General features: G+C 42.7%; 1 protein-coding gene across 3 annotated transcripts in view; it reads left to right on the forward strand.

Annotated features, from left to right (window-relative positions):
* Positions 1-21,565, forward strand: part of UTRN (utrophin) — a 583,727-nt gene that overhangs the window by 360,959 nt on the left and 201,203 nt on the right. For all 3 annotated transcript variants that reach the window (XM_084623224.1, XM_084623225.1, XM_084623226.1), the window contains one exon: positions 16,044-16,216. In XM_084623224.1, coding sequence (XP_084479350.1) covers positions 16,044-16,216 — 173 coding nt within the window. The remainder of the gene's footprint in view (positions 1-16,043; positions 16,217-21,565) is intronic.

The following is a 21,565-nucleotide window of genomic DNA, read 5'->3' on the forward strand; positions in this document are numbered from 1 at the left end:
AGAATCTAGCTAAATGAGTGAGGATTTTTTTCTTTTACCAGTGGAGACTTTTGTGAATATTAGTCTATTTTCATTTCACGTGAAGGAGCATCAAGAACTTTTATTGCTACTTTTACAGTTCAGATTGAGGAGCCAATTTACAGAAAACGTTAGGTTAATAGTAAATTGTGTATTGGAACATTTTTCACAGAATTCTACAGGACAATTCAATACATTTCCACCTCACTCTACTTACCTTTCTACATCTCGTGTAAGATATAAAATAGATCTTGTTTTGGAATGTATGATTTTTTGAATGATAGGATAGGTAACTGGGAGCTGCCCATTACTGTCTCCAACTACGCAACATAAGAGTATTCCTGTCAAACAGAAATTGACGTATGCACTTTGTGTACAGGCCTGGGGTCATGGGCTTAGTGTAAAGACACCTCTAATGTGGGTGTAAATGTAATTTATGCCAACTTTAAAGCCAACCCCTTTACGCTGCCAGTGCAATGGAAAGGGACCTTAGTGTCAAAAAGAATCAGACCTAAAATTTCTGTATCCTGCAGAAAAGAAGTGGGGTTTTGTATAAACAGGAATTCAATGGAATCCCCCTGCAGGGCAGGTACAGTCTTAAGGCTCTGACACACTATATTTATTTTCAGATTTTTCAGTAAATGGTTAATTTAGAGAAGAAGAAAATTGAGCACAGTTAATACGTCTAAAACCAATCAGACTAGTCTATATTTTAGATCTTAATAGGATCCATTATGGAAGATTAGGGAGTTTAAAATGAGCCTTTATATAAAAAGAGGAAAACTCTTAGTATAATAAAATGACTTGGTAGTTTAACATTTTAACGCATGCTTTCTTCACTGACTTCGATGGGGTACCATCAAAACTAATGGGCCTTTAACAATACTTTATATGTTGAGTTGGTTGGGTGCGGGGAGTGCGCAACCCCCCTTTACTTTACCTATCTTTTCTGGTCTTGTGAGTAAGTAAAGAATCCTACTCTCTGAACTGCTCATGTGGGAGGGGGGGCGGTCTTCAGCTGTGGTAAATGTTATGTCTCCCTTGACTTCAATGGAGCTATGACAATTTCACCAACTGAGGATTTTCCCAAAGATCCTTGTATGTTTAAATACAGTGCCTGATGTCACCCTTGAATAAACTCATTTTGTTTAAAAATATATTTTCTCAAAGTGCATTTTCAGTGCTGGTGAAAGGTGACAGGCAGCTTTGGTGATTACATTCCTCTGTCACTAGAGCACAACACTGCAGCAGCCTTGCATATAACCCCAAAATGTTGTGCCCGTGTGAGTGAACCTTGAGCAAGTAGTTCAGTCTCCATGTCCATTTGTTCCTTAAGGTATCTGCTTATATGTCAATTGGGCCAATAAGTACCAATGTGTTTGTCTTGTGGTGTGGATACCTGCTCATTAGAACTGCACAGAGACCACCAGCAAGTCTGTTGGAGAATAACAATTATTTAGTAACTCTCCTTATGCAAATTTGAAACCAGCCACCTCAGGTGAAAGCTCTATGTGAACTACCAATCCCACAAGCCATCTGGCAGCCTTTGTTATGGAGGTAAAATGCAGAAGGTTTTCAGGGATCAGGATTCAGTTTTATAGAGTTTATGAAAAGAAATTTAATTTAAGGGAAATACAGACTATAAAAGGGGAGAAGAGTCCTTGCAAAATACAGATATAGTCGGATGTAGCTGAACTCACTTTTCACTAGTAATATATTGACAGCTATTGCTTTCCATTAAAAAAAAAATTGAATGAATATAAACAATTCCTGATTCACTGTCTATGAATTTGGTTAGCTAAATAGGGTTGCCAGGTGTCTGGTTTTTGACCACAACACTCAGTTGAAAAGGGACCCTGATGGTGCCAGTCAGCGCTGCTGACCGAGCTATTAAAAGTCTGGTTGGCGGCTCAGCGGGGCAGGCAGGCTCCCTGCCCAGTTTCCTGCCTGGCTCCACATGGATCCTGGGAAGTGGAACATGTCCCTCTGGCTCCTAGGGAATAATTCACTGCGCATACACAGTCCCCTGGCTGCCCTTCCGCCTAGAACCTGGAAAGACGTGTTGCGGCTTCCCAGGAGCCGCCTGTAGTCGGCACCTCCTGGAGCTCACACCCACCTCCTTCCCGGATCCCGCACCCACTCCCGCACCTCAACCATTTGCCCCAGCCCGGAGACCACTTCCGCACTCCGAACGCCAGAACCTATACCCCCTCCCACACACCTGCCTCAGCTTGGAGCCCTCTCCCACACTGCAACCCCATTTCCCAGCCCGGAGCCCCCTCCCATACTCTAAACCTCCCAGCCCACAGCCCCCTGCTGCATGGCAAACCCCTCATCCCCAGCCCCACCCTAGAGCCCATACCCCCAGCCAGAGCCTTTGCCCTCTCCCGCACCCCAACCGCATTCCCCAGCCCAATGAAAATGAGTGAGGGTGGGGAAGAGCAAGTGATGGAGGGAGGGGGGATGGAGGAAGTGGGCAGTGGGGCAGGGCAAGGGTGTTTGGTTTTCTGCAATTAGGAAGTTGGCAACCCATAGCTAAATTATTCTAATTTTATCACATAATATTATGAATATAATTTTATTTCTGTAGAACATTTGTCTAGTTTGTTTGGGTGTGTTCATGTGTGTAACATACTTATACATACACATGTAAACAAAGTAAAGACCAATTATTGCAGTAAAATCCTGCTCATGTTAATGTATTTTACAAAACATGTTCATCTTAAAAACATCCCCCTGTCTCTAGAGAACATACCGCAGACAGTGAACAATCTGTCACTTGAACAGTTTTGTCATATAATAATTTTATTGGCACTCTAAATAGTGACATAATGAAGAAGAAAAAAGTGAAACCATCGCATGGCTCACAGAAGGGTGACATGAGTGATAGCCATAACAGAGATACTTTGTGAGTGTTAGGTTTGTTTTTTAAACTATTACTGTATTTTTCACTTGCTGGAAAGCATATTGAAGCACTTGCCAATTGAATAATAAGCGATGTACAGAAAATATTGATAGCTACAACAGGCCGCCACACACATGTTTACTGTTTCAAGTGGAAATTATTTTAAATTGAGATTCCCTAGTATGCAAACTTCAGGTGTCAGGTTTCTTGCTGAAATGAGAGCAAAGGCCTCAAATGAAAACAATCTGCATATGAAGTAATAAGACGTTCGTGTGTGTGTGTGTGTGTGTGTGTAGGCTTTTGTTGCAATATTACAGTTCATTTAACAGTTTTTAAAAAAAACCTATTTAACGATTAAATATCCCGGTTTCCTCTTGAGGAGAGGGAAGTGTGATGAGTAAGTGCAGAAGTGGGGGGCTAGTGGTCCAGGAGTTTTGCACTTCTTAGCGTTATTAATGTTTTGCAGCAAGGGAGGCCTCCAGGAAGTGGGAGTGAGCTTAGCTGCTGAGCAGCATGTGGGGTGGTGGAAGGGAGGATGCTGAGTAAAACAACAAACAAATGCTGGGGAATAGATTAGCACACTGCTGGCAGAGCAGCGAAGGACTCTATGGATGAGATCCCCAGCGAAGGTTTCAGAGGTGACAACGTGATCCTTTGTTGGAGGTTTCGCTTAAATAGGGGAAGCAACTTTTTTCTTTTAAACTGGGCCTTAATTCTGTTTCACGACAGCATCCCCTACGCTAGGCCGACAGAAGGAAATGGGCTGAAACTAGCTTGGTCGTTACCATAGCAACACATCTGCTGGTGGCTGAAAGAGAGTGAGTGAGAGAAGGGGTGGCCTCCTGTCCAGCGTTTTGGTGATATCTCTTCTTTTTCTTCAGACCGAAGTTTACTTCGCCCTATTTTAATCCCTCTAAAGAAGATGGCGTTTGGTTTCTGTACCCAAAAATGTCTTTTGGGGAAAAATCTCCTGAGTGGAACAAGATTGGAGTAGTGTGCTTTTTTCTTTCTGCACGCCACGAGGATATAGCTTCTTATGCTGTGTGTAATTGAGACCAAACGTTGAGCTCGGGGCCCAGCCGAAAACTGTTGGGACCTGCAGGTCATTAGAGGGGGTGAACAAAAGGGAATCCTGGGTCGTCTAGAGAGACAAGGAGAACATGCCAGCATCATGGAACCTGGTTAACAGAAAAAATAGCATCGAGTCCATTCACTTTGAACTGCCCAGCCCATAAGAACAAGTGGGTGCAGTGGGAACACTAAAATGTTGATACAATGTAAGCTTCCACCAAAGGAGTACAGTGCAAGGGAGGTACGTGCTCAGGATTTTCCTCAGGGTTTAAAGGAGGCATAGTTGGGAAAAAAACAAAACACAAAACTTTTTGGCGGCTATAGACTTGACTGGAGGATCTTTATCAGAAAGATGTAGGCTCGAAGGGACACCTAACCATGATTGGCCTGACCTTCAGCTTACAGGAGTTGCTGACAAAATTTGAAAAGGTACGAGGAGACAAGTTTCAAGGTATTATTTTTTTCAAACAAATAAAGAAACAAAAGGGCAGGTCATTCTAATTTTACCAACTTCATTTTCTGTTTGTCTAGGTCCTTAGATGTCAACTCCCAAATATTTAAAAGTAATATTTTTCTCTCTCTTTCTTTCTTCACAGTCTGTAGAGGTATTGTTGTAGCATTTACTCTGCCAATCACCTTCTTTCTCTTTTTTAAAATAAGTCACAGAAGTATTCAGCGTTGCTCAGCCTTGAGTACAAGGGTGCTTTTCATGATTTCATGTAATTTGACATCAGGAGAGAATGCTCCATAACCTGCTGTTAATTTAACTGAAAATTGTTTTTGTGAAACTAAAAGATCTGAGTGAATTTAACAGTATAATGACTTTATCAAATAAGAATAGTACTCTCCCCACACCTTCATCACTTCTTCCTCATCCCAATCTAGTTTTAGTCTTTTCCCTTATCTAAACCCTTGATAACTGTAATGCTGTGAGGCAGGATGCTTGGTTGTGTAGCAATTACACTGATCAGAGTGTATGGTACTTGGACTCATCTAAAACGTACCACTTTCACCTAAGTGTCAGCATTTCTGAGACCAGTAGTATGTGTTCATGTAACAGAATCTTTAGCTTGGCTCCACTTACTGTGTTTTCATGCAGTCTTTTTTTCCATGGAAAATACACAGTAAATCTGCTGGTGTTATACAGAGCCACAGTTGGGAGGGCAAATAAATGTTGTTTTTCCTAAGCGTTCAGCTTTAAAAATAATTGTAGGTTATTGATAGGAAAGGGAGAAAGCCACACACCCATGCCCTAAAATCCTAAAAACTGTTCACACTCTGTATGCAATTTTTGTTAGAAATAAATACTTGTCACCTAAACAACTCTAAAAGAGACATTACCAATGTAGTCCCTGATGGAAACTGAAACTAAAGTTATTTGTTGAATACAGTGAAGGTTTTTTATTCTTCTTACGGGAGGGATGGTTTGTTTCAATGATTTCATTTCATTTCAAAATCAGTAGTACCACTGTTCTGAAAAGATTGATAGCTGTGAGCTTTCTGTAGTATCTTCAACTGCAGTTTCATCTGCGACTTCTCAGCTAGTTTGCAGAGACAGTGAGATGGGTACTGTACTGCAGGTCCACCATTATGAATGAAAAAGTGTCTTCTAGTGACAGCTGGTAACAGCAGGTGACAGTTTGACAACAAAAGGCTGTTTGTGTGTACATGTGCTTTTTCTTAATAAGTATATAGTACGTGTAACACAAATCTTGTGCTACACTTAACCTCTCTGAGAGTCAGTAATTGTAGGCAATATCTGGACATTAGTGCTGTAATTGCTGCTGTTTGTCTTAAAAGCTTAGGTCAGACACCAGATGTTAGTAAGCTTCATTCTTCTAGATGCCTTTGGGCCCTTTAATGACAGTTTAGAAAGTAGCTGTGGTAGTAGCTAGCACTAGTGTATTTCTTTTGTACCATATAGAGCCCTCGTGTCTGCACATTTCACATCCTCCCTTGTGTTTTTGAATGTGCCAATGAAAGACATCCAGTATCTTATTCCTGTTAAAAGAATTGATTGTAGCAGTTTTAGACAAAAGGCAGAATTTACAAATCTCCGCTTTTCTCTGCTTTTTTTTGTCTAAAGCTTGCTGTATCCTTTTATCTTTTGTGTTGGGTTTCCTAATATGGTATAGGAGAATAACTAAGTACTGTAGAAGAATGTTAATAATATTCATGTAACATTCACTATTTGAACTGTGATCAGAAATTTGAATATGTATTTTTCAGAACAACTCTTCCTCATGTGCCTTTTCCCCCATGACACCAATAAACACATGCACACATCATGTTCATCCTTTGGCAGAATGGTTTGCTGCCAGGAATACTAGCATCATGAGAGATTGTGCTTTGTAGCTACTCCTAACTTTCTGGAAGCATGAATACATGTTGTGAGGAGAGAATTACTGTGGTGGTAATGCAGAAGCCAGATGGAATTCCCAAAGCTTGAGCAACCCATATGCAAAAGCAGAGTCACATTACACTGAAGAGGTTTGTGCTGCTTTGGCTTTATTCAGTCCCAAAGATCTAACTGCTGGAATTAGTAGAACTAGATTTATGCTGCCCTTCAGACATTCAGTCATTGCCACATGACTGGGCTGCAGAATTTGTACAGTATCAAGAAAATTAAAACATGTCAACACACTTTGAAATCTCAAGCTTTGAAAACAAATAGTTCATGTTATTAAAAGAATCCTTAACCATTTTGCATGTCCCCTGTTAAGCTTTTCTACAGGTTTGATTGAGAATTGAGTCAGCTTCTTGCAAACCCTTGCTACAGTGCAAGACTTTTGATAATATGAGCATGGAAAATAAGGAGATGAAAAATACTATCTAGAGGGTTTTTTCCTTTGAAACTCTTTTTTTAGAAAGTATCTGAGAGCTTAAACACTAAGTTACTGTCCTACTCGAGCCGATTGCTTTTGTATACTGCTTTGACCTACTTACACAGTAATCACAATAGATATGATAGGCAGTGCTGTCTGTGTGACATTTTAGAAGGTTTAATGTCTTTCTTTATACATAGTTCTGCCAGTACTGGATTTATGATCGTGGCAGTTCTGCCCAAGGGTTTGCATGTACATGTGTGCTGCTCTTCTGTGTGTGAATTCCTTCTGAATTGATTGCCTAAAAGCAGACAACTTCAGGCTTCTGTGGCATAGGAGATGGGAGGAATCCTTCAAAAGTCAGAATTCTCTTCTGGGGCTAGAAGAAAGTGCCCCTTCAGGAAATCTGTCCCTTGTTTCTCTTGACGCTATCCTCCTCCTATTTCTTAATGGTCTCTTTTTGGCTGCAGCTTTTTTTTTTTCTTTGGGGGAGAAAAGCACATAATTAATGTGTATTCTTCCCCATAAGAAATGCAAAGCCCTTCCTGCAATGGAGGCTAGTGAGCATTGAATCTGACCTACAAATGCACTCACAGACAATTTACAGCAGTAGTAGGTAAATATAATAATGTATCTGATTCAAAACAGAGCAAGTAGTCTGCCCTAAGGTGGCTCCACTGCTTTGCTAACCACTGTGGGCCCTCAATTGGTAGTGATCAAATAGAGATGTCCTGGCTGATGTCTGTCTGGCATGTTGCTGTTCCATTCGGTTGCAATTGACACTCATGGGTTATTCCAATTGAAAGAGCTTTCCATGGCATTTGAGTTCCCTTGTGGAGCACTCATAAACCTCAGAGGTCAGGAGTTAGAAGGTGGCAGATGGAGAGAGTGACAAAATAAAGCCACAATGGTGAAATAGCCTGGGATATTGTCCTCTGGGGATTATCACTCTTAAAACCTTATTATAGTCTCTGCTTTATGGGAAATTCATATTGAGTTTGCTGGGAATGAAACCAGTAGCTTTTTATAGAAATTTAATGGAGTTCTATAGAAATTCTCTAAAACGCTATAGATTTTTTACAGGAGAAGAAAAATATTTATTAAATTCTAAGCAGTTGTCACAAAGAAACCTATAGAAATATTATAATTTTGTATTAAATAGTATAGGACTTTTCCAAAATGAATTTTAACTATTAAACTATATTATTATTTAATATGATTTTGTGTATCGTTAACACGCTATTTAGCGAAGCCTGACATACATCTTTTTATCCACAGTGGCTAATAACATAACTTCTGTGCGTTAGTACTCATAACCAAATAACTGCAGTATTCTGGGGTTCGAGTTTCTTAAGAACAGAAAAGAGTGAGATTTTACCTTTTACTTAAAAGTTCATTCTGTTTGTTTTTGCTTAAACCCCAGATTGGGAATAAGGAGTTTTCTCCAACCCATTATATTTTGACCGTTAGTGGAGGGCAGGCTCTGAAGACCTTTTTCAGAAGAAAATATTATGGCTCTGCATGTAACATCATGGAAACACATATATGAATAAACAAGCAAAATCTAAACAAAAACATGAGTGGCAGTAATTATAGTGGCACAGTTTGTGCTACTGCAGTCTGAATTGAGGGTCCTATGGTGTTTCCATTCTGAAAAAGCCATTTCAAACATGGCTGCTACAGAATACTGTTGTGTAGTTTAGGACCAGAATTTCACTCTGTAATAGGGTTGCCAGGTATCTGGTTTTTGACCAGAACATCTGGTCAAAAAGGGACCCTGGCAGCTCTGGTTAGCAGGACCGGGTTGTTAAAAGTCCTGTGGCACAGGGCTGGCAGGCTCCCTACCTGGCTCCGGGGAGCTCCCAGCATGTCCCTCTGGCTCCTAGGCACAGGGCAGCCAGGAGGACTCCATGCACTGTCTCCGCCCCAAGTGCCAGCTCTGCAGCTCTCAGTGGCCAGGAACCGAGGCTTAATGGGAGCTGCAGGGGCGGTGCCTGCAGGCACAGGCAGCAGATAGAGTCCCCTGGTCCCTCTGCTTAGGAGCCGGACATGCCGTCTGCTTCTGGAGCCACCTGAGATAAGTGCTGCCCAGAGCCTGCACCCTGAACCCCCTCCCACACCCCAACCCCCTGCCTCAGCCCCCTCCCACACCCAAACTCCCTCCCAGAGCCCACAACCCTAATCCCAACCGTCTCCCATGCCCCAACCCCCTGCCCTAGCTCACTACCTCCTTTCTCCATCCCAAATCCCCCATCCCCAGAGCTCACACCCCAGCTGTATCCCTCACCCTCCCTGCCTTCCAACCCCCTATCCCAGCCTGAAGCCCCCTCACACACCCAGAACTCATTATTTCTAGCCCCACCCCAAGCCCAGAGCCCCCTCCTGCACCCCAAACCCTTCATCTCCGTCCGCAGCCAGAGTCCTCACCCTCTCCCACACCCCAGTCCTCTGCCCCAGCCCGGTGAAAATGAGTGAGTGAGGGTGGGATAGAGTGAGTGACAGAGGGAGAGGGGATGGAGAGAGCAGGAGGTTTGGAGAAGGGGCCTTGGAGAAGGGTAGGGCAGGGGGTGAGGCTTCGGAAAAGGGGCAGGATGGGGCGGGGCAAGGATGTTTGGTTTTGTACAATTAGAAAGTTGGCAACCCTACTCTGTAATAAATTGCTATAATCTGGTGGGTAATGTCTCTGCTATCGAAATAACTGTTTAAAATATCCACTGTGCTGTCACTAACAAATCAAACAATTCCTAACCACCTGTTTGGTCTTGTAGCTTGAAGTTCAGGAATGGGAGAACTCATGAGATTTAGGTTTTGTTCCCAGCTCTGCCACAGATTTTGTGTGACCTTGGACAAGTCAGTTGAGGGCCAAACTTTTCAAAGTGGTCATTAATTTTAGGAAGCCTCATTTTTGGGGCTATTTCAATAGCAACTCCCACTGATGTCAGTTGGGCCTTGGGGCTTTTTTCAATATTCGTCAGACAAGGTGGATGAGGTAGTCTGTTTTACTGGACCAGGTTCTGCTGGTCAAAGAGACCAACTTTTTTTTCTTTCCTGCATGGAACACTATAACTTCAGACCACTGGGTCTTCAATACTGTGGTGGAGGGTTATACCCTACAGTTTATTTCTACCCCACCCCATCCCTGTCCCTCTTCAGGGACCCTTCTCACGAGAGTCTCCTCGCACAGAAGGTAAAGGGGTTGCTGCAACTGGGTTCAGTGGAAGAAGTTCCTCTCAAGTACAGGAACAAGGGGTTCTATTCCTGGTACTACTTAATCCCAAAGGCCAAGGGCGGTTTGCAGCCCATCCTGGACCTGAGGGACATCAACAAGTATCTAAAGAAGCTAAAGTTATGCGTTCTCTCCTTGGCGTCTGTCATCCCCTCCCTGGATCCGGGAGACTGGTATGCCGCTCTTGAAGAACGCATACTTCCACATAGTGATTTTTCAAGGTCACAGGAGCTTCCTCCAGTTTATGGTGGGCCCCTGCCACTGCCAGTTGGCGGTCCTCCCATTCGGCCTGGCGACAGCACCCAGAATATTTACCAAGTGCATGTCGGTGGTGGGTGCTTACCTCAGGAATCAGGGTATCCAGATCTACCCGTACCTCGATGACTGGCTTGTCAAGGGAAGCTCTAGTTCTCGGGTCCAAGAGGATGCTGTGGTGCTGAAAGCCACATGCCGCTCCCTGGGCCTTCTGGTGAACGATGAAAAGTCTGCGTTAGTTCCGGTGCAAAGGATCGAATTCATTGGAGTGGTGCTCGACTTGACCTGCACCAGAGCATTCCTGCCTCTAGTAAGGTTCCATACATTGATGAACCTCATCGCGGAAGTCTCTGTCTTCCCCCTGACTATGGCCATGGTTTGCCTGCACCTGCTGGGTCGCATGGCAGCATGCACATATGTCCACCATGCCAGACTCTGGATGAGGTCCCTGCAGCAATGGCTGGTGACTGTCTATTCCCAGTCCAGAGATCACCTGGACAAGGTCATTACCATTCCCCTGACGGTACTCACCTCACCGCGATGGTGGACTAATTGCACGACCGTCCTAGGGTGGGTTCCATTCGACATCCCCCATCACTCCATCAAGTCGGTATTGGATGCCTCGGATTTTGACTGGGGCATGCACCTCGGCAACCTCCAGACCCAGGGTCCCTGGAGGAGATGATGTTACACATAAATGTCAAAAAATTCAGAGCGGTCCGCTTGGCATAGAGTCTTCCTACCTCACCTGTCAGGCAAGGTGATGAGAGTCCTGACTGACAGCACGGCCTCGATGTTCTACATCAACAGCAAGGGGGAGCATGTTCGTTGACTCTCTGTCAAGCAGCACTTGTTTCTGGGACTTCTGCACCAACCACAAAATCCATCTGGAAGCTTGTCACCTCCCTCGCATCAAGAACAGGCTAGTGGATCACCTCAGCAGGGACTTCTCCTCTCACCACAAGTGGTTGTTACACCCAGAGGTAGCCTGCATGATCTTCCAGAGGTGCAGAACTCCTCTTGTAGACCTGTTTACCACCAGGCTAAATAGGAAATACCACCGGTTTTGTTCATTGCCAGGCCTGGGCAAGGACTCCCTCTCTGATGCCTTCCTCCAGTCACGGTCAGGGAACCTGATGTACGTGTTCCCTCCGATTCCTCTCAACAGCAGGGTCCTAGCAAAGATCAAGAGAGACAAGGCACAGGTTATCACGATCGCCCCGGCATGGCCATGCCAGCACTAGTTCGGCATGCTCGTGAACTGATCACAGCCCCTCCCTAACCCCTGCCCAACCAACTGAACCTGCTGTCACAGGACCATGGTCAGCTCCTGCACCCCAACCTCATGTCCCTCCACCTCTCGGCATGGATGCTGTGTGGCTGAACCTAGAGGAGCAGACCTGCTCAGATGAGGTCCAACAGATCCTTCTGAGAAGCAGGAAGCCCTCAACCAGACTGACTTACCTGGCCAAGTGGATAAGGTTTTCCCAGGGGGCATCCGAGCATAGCATCTGTCCCTTGCGCTCTTCCGTACAGTGTATCTGGCACACTCTTCCATTAGAGTGCATCTAGCAGCCACCTCCACTTTTCACCCACCTATCCAGGGCCAGATGGTGTTTTCTCATGACCTGACAGTCACATTGTTGAGAGGCCTCAAGAGACTCTTCCTGCAGGTATGGACTCTGGTCCCACAGTGGGATCTTAACTTGGTCCTCTCCAGGCTCCTGGGCCTGCCCTTTGAGCCGCTGGACTCCTGCTCCCTTTCCCACCTTTCATGGAAGGTCTCTGTCTTGGTGGCGGTGACATTGGCGAGGTGAGTCTCTGAGATTAAATCCCTGACCTCAGAACTGCTGTACAAGGTATTCTACAAAGACAAGATCCAGCTGAGGCCTCACCCGGCCTTCCTGCCGAAGGTGGTGTCTACCTTCCGTATGAACCAGGACATCTTCCTCCCGGTGTTCTGTCCTAAGCTGCACAAGACCAGTGAGGTGAGGCAGCAGCATGCCTTGGACATCTGAATGGCCATGGCTTTTTACCTAGAGCATACCTAGAGTTTTTCACCTAGAGCCTTTCTGTAAGTTGACTCACCTCTTCATCGCTACAGCAGACAGGACGAAGGGCCTTCTGGTGTCCTCACAGAGGATTTCCATACAGACCTGTTACAACCTGGCGGCAATCCTGCCGCCAGTTGTCAAAGCCCATTCGACTAGAGCTCAGGCATCCTCTTCGGCCTTTCTGGCACACATCCTTATTGAGGACATCTGTAGAGTGGCAACATGGTCCTCTGTCTACACGTTCACGGCACGTTATGCCATCATTCAGCAGGCCAGAGACGATGCTGGGTTCAGCAGAGCTGTGTTGCAATCTACATGTCCCTGAACTCCTCCCCGCCTCCAGGGGTACTACTTTGGAGTCACCTAATATGGAATGGACATGAGCAAGCACTCGACAAAGAAAAGACAGTTACCTTTCCTGTAACTGGTGTTCTTTGAGATGTGTTGCTCATGTCTATTCCATGACCTGCTCTCCTTCCCCACTGTCAGAACTTCTGGCAAGAAGGAACTGAGGCTGGGGAGAGCTGGCGGCGGTGCCCCTTGTACCATGCCATGCGGGTGCCACTCCAGAGTGTGCCAGAGCTGGTCTCCTATGGATATTGCTACGGGAAAAACTTGCGGCGCTGGTGCATGTGGCGAGCACACACACCTAATACGGAATGGACATGAGCAACATGTCTCAAAGAACACCAGTTACAGAAAAGCTAACTGTCTTTTCTTTTAAAAATAAAAACAAGGAGTCCTTGTGGCACCTTAGAGACTAACAAATTTATTTTCTTTTATATTTCCAGTGCAGATAAATGGCTCTTATGTCCATCCGTTACCTTCCACCATCCACCCTGCCCACACCCACCATCTGTGCCAGGGGCTTGCTGATGTGTGTAGTAGGGGAGCCCCTGTTCTGATTGTCTTCATAAGCTCTGTTGAGGCAGGTCTCTGCTCTTGTAGAAACTGATCCACCACTTTGTGTTTGTTTATGTAGCAACTGGTAGTATGTGTTTCTGTCTAACCAGAGGTGGTCAACAATAGGAAGACAAGTTAATTACTAAAGCTTATTCACTGAACTGTACTGTACTCCTCAAAGGAGCATAGAAACAGTAGCATGGGCATCATAGATGAATCATGTGAACAGGAATGCAAAGACAATAAATTCATAGTGGCTTGTTCAACATAACATAGCATTTTTCAAATACAAGAATCACAACCATTTTGAAAGAAACATTATTTTTGACCTTCTAAGTGAACATACTAACCAGTGTCCCTTTTTAAATGAAATCAGGGCTGAAATTTTGATTGGAGGTTCTGAATAGCCCAAAATATTTTTGTTGTAAAATTAGAAATCAGTTTGGATTTGCTACTTAAGTGTCGGAGAGGTAAGATTGGAGATGGAGATTTGGCTAGGTCTGTGAAATACATAGTTCAAATGTCAACCCAATCTATTATCTATGAACATCTTACCCAATCTCCCATTCTTACAAGATCAGCCCTTTGCAACTGTGCAGAGTCTAGTTGATTTTAAGGTGTCTACACATTTGCAGGGATCTGCCTGCATGTATGAACATGAAGGATCAGAACCACAGATACTCTCATGAATATATGAAGGTTGTTGGAGTTTGATGGCGCTGCTGCATAATTCAGGTTCCAGTACTGCAGTGCAAATTCATTCCCGTAATACCCCTTTCATAAGGTCTGTTCTCAGCATGATGAGAAATTTAATATCATCTAGCTCTTCAAAGCAGAACAAGTATCATTGTCCCTCTTTTACATGGGTGAAACTGAGGCACAGAATAGCAAAGTGAGTTGCCCAAAGCCACACGGCAGTTCAGTGGCAGTGCCAGGCAGAGTTACTGTGCCATGTTCACTGGCACAGGGAGTAATTTACTTGCCCTCTGAAGGAACAGAGATATACATGTTTTTGCAGTCCATGATTTCTGTCAAGTATAGACTCTCCCCCAAAGATTTCATTTTTTCAGCTGTTCATCTGATTTTTTGAAGGCGTATAATTATAAGTTTCACAGCATCCCAAGTGAACATCAACACTCAGTGCATTCCCAATGTCTGTCGTATGTGTAGCAGCCATTTTTAGATGCAGCACCACCCACTTGGGGGTGTGTTTAAAAGCCCACTGGGAAGGGATGGCCTATGTTGAAGAGAGTTTGGAAGAATTAAACCTTTAAGGGATTTCATACTTGTTTCCCCTGAAAAAGGAAGTTTTTGTTTGTATCTGTAACAGGTTTCTGTAATAATCTTTGTTGTTTGATCTCACTGAGATTTCCAGGGCTCTTTCATTCATTTACATTTGTCTATTTTTACATTCATACACAGATGTTAGAAAACAGTGGCTGATCATACTGGAGCTTCTTTCAATGTCAGTCAGTGCTGTTGCATTTTATTTTAATGAAGGCTGTGGCGTGCTTGGTTTGATGGACTACAGTAATGTCTTTTGGGGAAGATGTGAGATCAGTGAATATACTCCATTTCATCTGGAGGGTTGGGAAATGAGGAACTTGCCATCTACTTTTACTTTAATTTTTTTTCTCCCCAGTGGTAGTATCTACTGCAGAGTATAACATGTATCCTGCCCTCTCATGTATACTGTACCATATATCGCAAAAGCTAGTGTACAGTAGTTGAACTGGAAAAAGATTTTAGTGATTGCTGTAGTAGTCAGTAAAATTAGGTCTAACTTGCAGAAATACACTGTGAATGTTTCTAACTAGAATATAGCCTAAAGCACTGCAGGGTGAGTGGATCTCATTGGATATGTACATGAAATTCCCGCTGTATTTTATTTTAAAGAGCTAAGGGGCAAGTGAGTGTGATGAAGCTTGAGATCACATACTTTTTGCCTGTTAAGATTTGGGAGTGCATTTGTAAATGTTGTATAGTGGAGGAAGAAGAGAGTAGCGGTAGTCACCTTAAATGACATCTGAAAATGTAGGGGACTTCATTTCTGGAGCCACATATAGACAGGTGTCAGGTGGGGAAGATTTTCAAAGGCATAAAGGACAGTGAGGAACCTAACTGCTATTTGTATTATTTATTAATATTTATAATAGCAATGTCAATGAGATTTGAGTTCTTTGCTCCTTCGGCTCTTTTGAAAGTGCCAGCCAGAAAGGTCAAGTCACCTGCTTTGGGGGTTGCTGGTCTGAAGGCTTTAGGCATAGGATTAGGATTCAGAAGATTTAGTTCCCACATTGGCTTGCTATGTGGTCTTGAACAACCCACTTAATATCTATAACTCACATTTCCCCAGTTATAAAATAGGGATAATGATAGTTATTTACCTATATGTTTTGAGGATTAATGGTGGTAAAGTGCTATCCAATTGCAAAGTACTATTAAGGCTAGTTGGGGGTGGAAATAAAGCTCCGTGTCTCTTGGCTCCTAGCAGTGTGCTCAGTCCTCTAGACAGCCTGGGCTTGAGTTACTTCCTCCTTTGGCAACTCCTTGAAATTTCACAACTACAAATTTTCATGGAAATGTGGCTCTTTTTTCTGCAAACATCCAGATAGTGGGAAATTTTCTATTTAGAAGAAAATGTTGCAAAATAGTTCCAATGTTGCCATCTTGATAACTGGCAAATTTCATCAGAGGTGTGGTGGGAGGGAAGCTCATAACAAATATATCCCTTCTGCTCTGGTTACAGAACTAACATACCTGAGTTTTTCTCTTTGTTTTTCCAGGACATCCAGGCTGAGATTGATGCCCACAATGACATCTTCAAGAGCATTGATGGAAACAGACAGAAAATGGTAAAAGCCTTGGGAAACTCGGAGGAAGCGGCACTGCTCCAGCACCGTCTTGATGACATGAACCAGCGCTGGAATGACCTGAAAGCAAAGTCAGCTGGCATCAGGTTAGTAACAGAAGCATCAAAATAAGAATGGGACAATGTCTGGCTTTCATTGTTGTTCTAAAATATTGCTGTATTCTCTTGTTTAAAAGACTTTTGGGCTCAGATATAAGAACTCTGGGCACTTGCTAACCATGGAGGTTTAACTACTTAAGTAATTCTCTTCAGTGGTGTACAAACTGGCAGGTTACAGCTGCACATGCTATTAAGGTCTTCTGAAAGTGGGCCTGATTCTCCTATCTCAGTGTTGCAAATCAGAAGGTCTCTGTAGAGTTACATCTGGTGTGAAGAGAATCTATATTTTTAACTGAAGTTAGTACTTTTATACGGTTCATATCCTGGGTATGTGGATTTGTATTTTTGTGTGTGTGTTGTGGAAGATCTTTGCAGATGATGATTTATGAAAAATTGTTTAAAAGTGAGTAGATAGGCAAAAGGAGTGTTCATTTATTTTATTTTGAACCTAATAGTGGAAAAAAAACCCCTGCCTTTTTAAATGTTCACAGATTCATAGATTCCAAGGCCAGAAGGGACCATTTTGATCATCTAGTCTGACTTCCTATATAATATAGGCCATAGAACTTCCCCCAAATAATTCCCAAAGTATATCTTTTAGAACATCCAATCCAATGTTGTACAAGAGTCTCCATTAAAATCTTTAAAATATCGTTTTGTAAGAAGACAATATTATCTTATAGTTGTTGTAGGGAGTAAACTGAATCCTATATTAAAGTTAATTATTTGTAAATGCCTTTACAGAGGTTTTAATAGCTATTACTTTGCTATTGATTAAAGCAAACTATACTGTGTTCTATTCCAGTAATCTTAAGTATCCGTATTAATTCTCCAAAGGCCAGAAAATTCAATCGAATTGAATTTTGGCAGAACAGTTTAAATTATAAACTAAGGGTACAAATGACTGCATCATTTAATTTTAGACTCCTCTTAGCCGTATTGCTGAACTGTCACACAGACAAGCCCAAGGGGCAGCCTCTGCTCAGCCCACAGCCAGAATAGCATATTTTGGAATTTAAGGGCTCCAACAGAGTTTGGAAGGGAGCTTGCAGAGACTGACCTGCTTTGTGATTAGTTGAAGCAAGTTTCTTTAAACTTGGACTTCCATGAGCTTCACTCACCGAATAAATCACCAAAAGAGGGAGATTAAAAGCCGTTCGTATGTTACAGTTTAATCAACAGCTGAAGAGTTCCAGCAATTACAGCTGAGTTACTTGACCTTTCCTGGGGATTAATGATCATTTGAGAGAAATTAATGGTCCAAATTGCCCTCGAGCCATTTACCCCAGTCAGTCATTAATTCCGAGGCAAGAGGCTGTGCACAAAACTGTGATTGCTATTTTAAAAGGAAGGTTTGTGGAAATACTTTCTTTTTTGATATAAAGCTATTTTAAATTTCTGTGTATACATGGAACACGCTGTCCACAGGACATCATTAATGTTAGCAGTGTGGATGTGATTACTGTTGACATCCACTATGCTGCTGAACAGCATGTCACTCTGAATATGAACTACAACTAAAAACAGTCTGGAAAGAGTTTGTCGACAAACTGGAGTAACATATTCAGAACAGATTAATCTTTTCTAATATCCATTGAAACTGAAATGTTTGTGATTCTGCCTATTCAGCCCCATGCTTCACTTATAGTTCTATTGTCTAAATCGAAGAATAAAATAATAATGAAAAAATCTGAGAGGGACAGAAATGATAAATATTGTTTGTGTGAAGACTGTTTCTCTCTAATTGTTTGCATTTTATGCTTCTGTTTCCTTGCTGTGCCTGGATTGAGAGGTGAACTATAAGTGAAATGTAGAATAGGTCTGGGAAGAACCACAAATCGAATTTATAGGCTAATATTGATGTTTGAAAAGTCTGATTTTGCTGTGATTTTGTGTTCTGTTTTTGTACTGTGCCCAGATTAGGATTATTCCATTTCTTTTACAGAATAAAATTTCCAATCATGCGCACTTTCATATCTGGGCTTTAGTCCTTATTGAAATAGGCACTCTTGAGTATAATTCACCCTGCAAATGGCTAGCACAAGTCCCATGCACCACTTAAATCCAGTTTAAACCCTTAATATCAAACTGAAGTGAGACTCCAATGGAACATCGAGCCTAGTGCTAGCCCTGTTTACAGGAGTGGATTTTATCCAGAATGATTACTTTCCGCGCTTGTTGCCATGTGCAAAGAGTGCTATAGTTTGGAAAGGCTGCCAGCATTTAGAGGTGTACTTTCAGATACAATCCAGAAGCTACTGCAAAATTTACATTTCTGGCAATTGTGGCCTTGCCCACAATCTCAGATACCTGGATTGCATCTCTCTTCTTGCTAATACCAGAGGAATTTTAAGAGTTGACCACACTTATTCCACTTTCACTCCTGATTCTCTGCTGTCTACAACATGAACAGAGCAGCAGCTCAGCATTTTCCTGTCTTCTACATTAGAGGCCTGTCTTTTAAAGCAGAATTTTGGGGCATCAGTGATTGGTGTTTTTTCCTCTTCTGCCCTTTTTGTATAGGGGACAAAAGGTTTTTTGTGGGGTGAGAGGAGGAAGTGTGGGAGAGGAAGAGTGATTCCCTGAATGAGACCACCCACTGAACTTCTTTCCTCCATTTGTTCCATTGTCCCCCAGTGTGATGGAGTTATCCAAACAGAGCAAGCCAAAAGGCCAAGAGGTGCTCCAGCTGTGAGAAGAATCTCTCAGGGTCCGTAGAAAGGGAGTTCTTTCACAGTTGCTCTCAGCCTGCAGAGTCTCACTCTAGTCTGGCTTGCTTTTTGTGGCCTCTGCCTTCCTCCCTTCCAGCCAAGAATCTGATAGGGACATCTCCAGAAGGAATATCAGCCTAGTTCAATGCTTGGGATCCAGCAGGCACATCCTTCCTCACCAACCTGCGATGCTTTTGGAATAAATCCCCCACTGACTGCTCCCCCACCTCCAAATCCCTTGACCCAGTCCACTTCAAATGGCCTTCTCAGGGAAGTTCTCTTGTATGAATCCAGTGACCGGGGCACAGAAAGTCAAAGCTTTCCTTGCAGAGAAAAGCACTATCTAGAGTGGGAAGCACTATCTAGAGTGGGACCAGTCTCCAAACAGGGACAAAAATCTTTTCTCCATGAGGTACAAAAGAAAAGCAAAAAGTCTCCAAAACTCAAGATGCCTTCCAGACCCACATAGTTTCCCCCTAGTTCTAGCTCTTCCCCTACTGATGCCTGTGTCACAAATACAATGAGATTACAAAATGGATTCACTGAACCTTGTGGCTGAAACCCAAACCTGACGATGTTTTTTCCATTGCTGCTTAGCACATACCCTGAGCAGAATTCCATCAAAAACCTAATTCTTCCTTTGTAGATTTGAGCATGTGTCCACTCATCTACGGCAGCTATATATCACACTTCTATAAGGAATAATATTGAAAATAAAAGCAGGAATGTTGGGTTAAAATAAACCATGATACTCACATTAAGTGTGCATTTCTTTTATACCTCTTTACAATGTTTCTGGTGAGATACTTACTCATTTTCATTCCTAAGCAGTACTTTTATACTACTTTAATGGCTTTTTCTGAACATCTGGGTTCCACCAGACTTTGAAACCATATGCTGGTAATATTCTAACACTGTCATTAATCTGGCACACAAATGGACACTCATTAATGATAAATAATAGTGAATTTAATCTCGTATTGTATACCACAAAATTCACATTAATGCCAAATGAGTTCATTTATGATTAATGTTATTGCAGGGAATGTTAAATTAACAGTGAAACACTGTTAAAGTGTCCTTTAAATATCTGACTAGTGACATATTTTTTCCTTCCAAAGTTTCAATTCATTTTGCATATGGGAAGTCTGCTAAATAACTGGAACAGAATTGTAAAACCTCAGGCAATACCAGCTTTTAGAGGTGAGAGCAACTTAGATGGATAGGTTGGTTCTTTTTAAATCTAATTGTTATTTGACCTAAAAATCTCCACAAATGTCTCATTTCAGTACAAGTAAATCAACTGCGGTTAGAGAGATTTCTTTTATTTAATAAAAGGCCAGTCTGTTGGTTCAACAGCAAAGCAGTGAACTCAACATGTGGTCCTCTTTCCTAAAAGGTGCAAAAGAGAACAATAACATATGCGGTAGAAAGCATAATACCATTTCCATCTACTGTAAGGAGGGCTGGTGCAATGCACTGATTAAGGGGAAGGCGGAGTGTTGAGAATCCTAGGAGTTCCCTGAGTTTATTATTTTTAAGAGGGGCTTATGGTCAAAAAGTTTAAATTAAAATATGTAAATACAAACTGTGCACATGAATCTCTTCATATTGCTTTGAAACACAGCCACCTTTGGGGTGAAATATTTTGAATAGATACTGTTGAAGTTTGTAGGCACAGTGCAGTATCTTGATATAAGGGGACATAATCTTTATTAGATTTAAAAGAGCGGACTCTGAAAATGTATTGTTTGGCAGTGATTTTGCATGTGGTTTATTGGATGGCAGTGGATACTTATTTACGAGATTCTCTTGAGTTAGCAGTCCTGGGGTTTCAGACCTTTCTGCTGAAACTAGGGTTTTGCCATTCAACAGAATTTGCTGGAGGCACTCTGTCTCTGCCCTCTGTGTGACTCCTCCCACTGAAGTCCCTTGGTTCCCTCTCTACCTTAAAGCTGGGTTCAGGCCTTAATAGGTTCAAGTGTGCCACTTACTTTTCTGTTGGCTTTCTCCCTTTTGAATTAGAAGATTCTGTGGAGCAAGGCAGTGTGTGGATTCCAACATCATGCTCTGTACTCCGTTGCAGTACCTCATTTCACAAGTCCGTGTGGGGCAGCAAGCTGGCTGTATGTTCAATCTCAGCATATAGACAGCTGGCTTGAATTCAGCATTAAGAGAGACGAATGGTGGGGAGGCTGGAAGCTTAGGAGCACCAATTTAGGAAATCACCTGCTTAAGTGCATGTCTGTTAGGAAAACATTTAAGTACTTGCTAAAAACAAAATAGGTGCTTAAGTGCTTTCATGGATTAGGGTGAAGAGAGAACAGATTCCTCTCCCTATATCCTCCTAGCTCAACCTTCCTGGAGACACCTTGCCTCTACAAATTAATCTTGCTTCCATCTAATCCCAATGACAAGTGCTTCCCAATTCATCCACCTCGTATCCCTCCCTCACTTCAGAACCACACACCCCTCCTAAGTATCACAACCCCACCAAAATGATCCTCTTGAAGTAGACCTTCCAGCATATTTCATATGCACCTCCAAGTAGTGCCAGATTAATAACGGTCAGTATTGGGCATTCATTGGAACTGCTATTTAAGATGACAGCACAGAAGAAGGCAGG

This window comes from Lepidochelys olivacea (assembly GCF_965140295.1).
Source record: "Lepidochelys olivacea isolate rLepOli2 genome assembly, chromosome: 3".
Classification (NCBI taxonomy): Eukaryota; Metazoa; Chordata; order Testudines; family Cheloniidae; genus Lepidochelys; species Lepidochelys olivacea.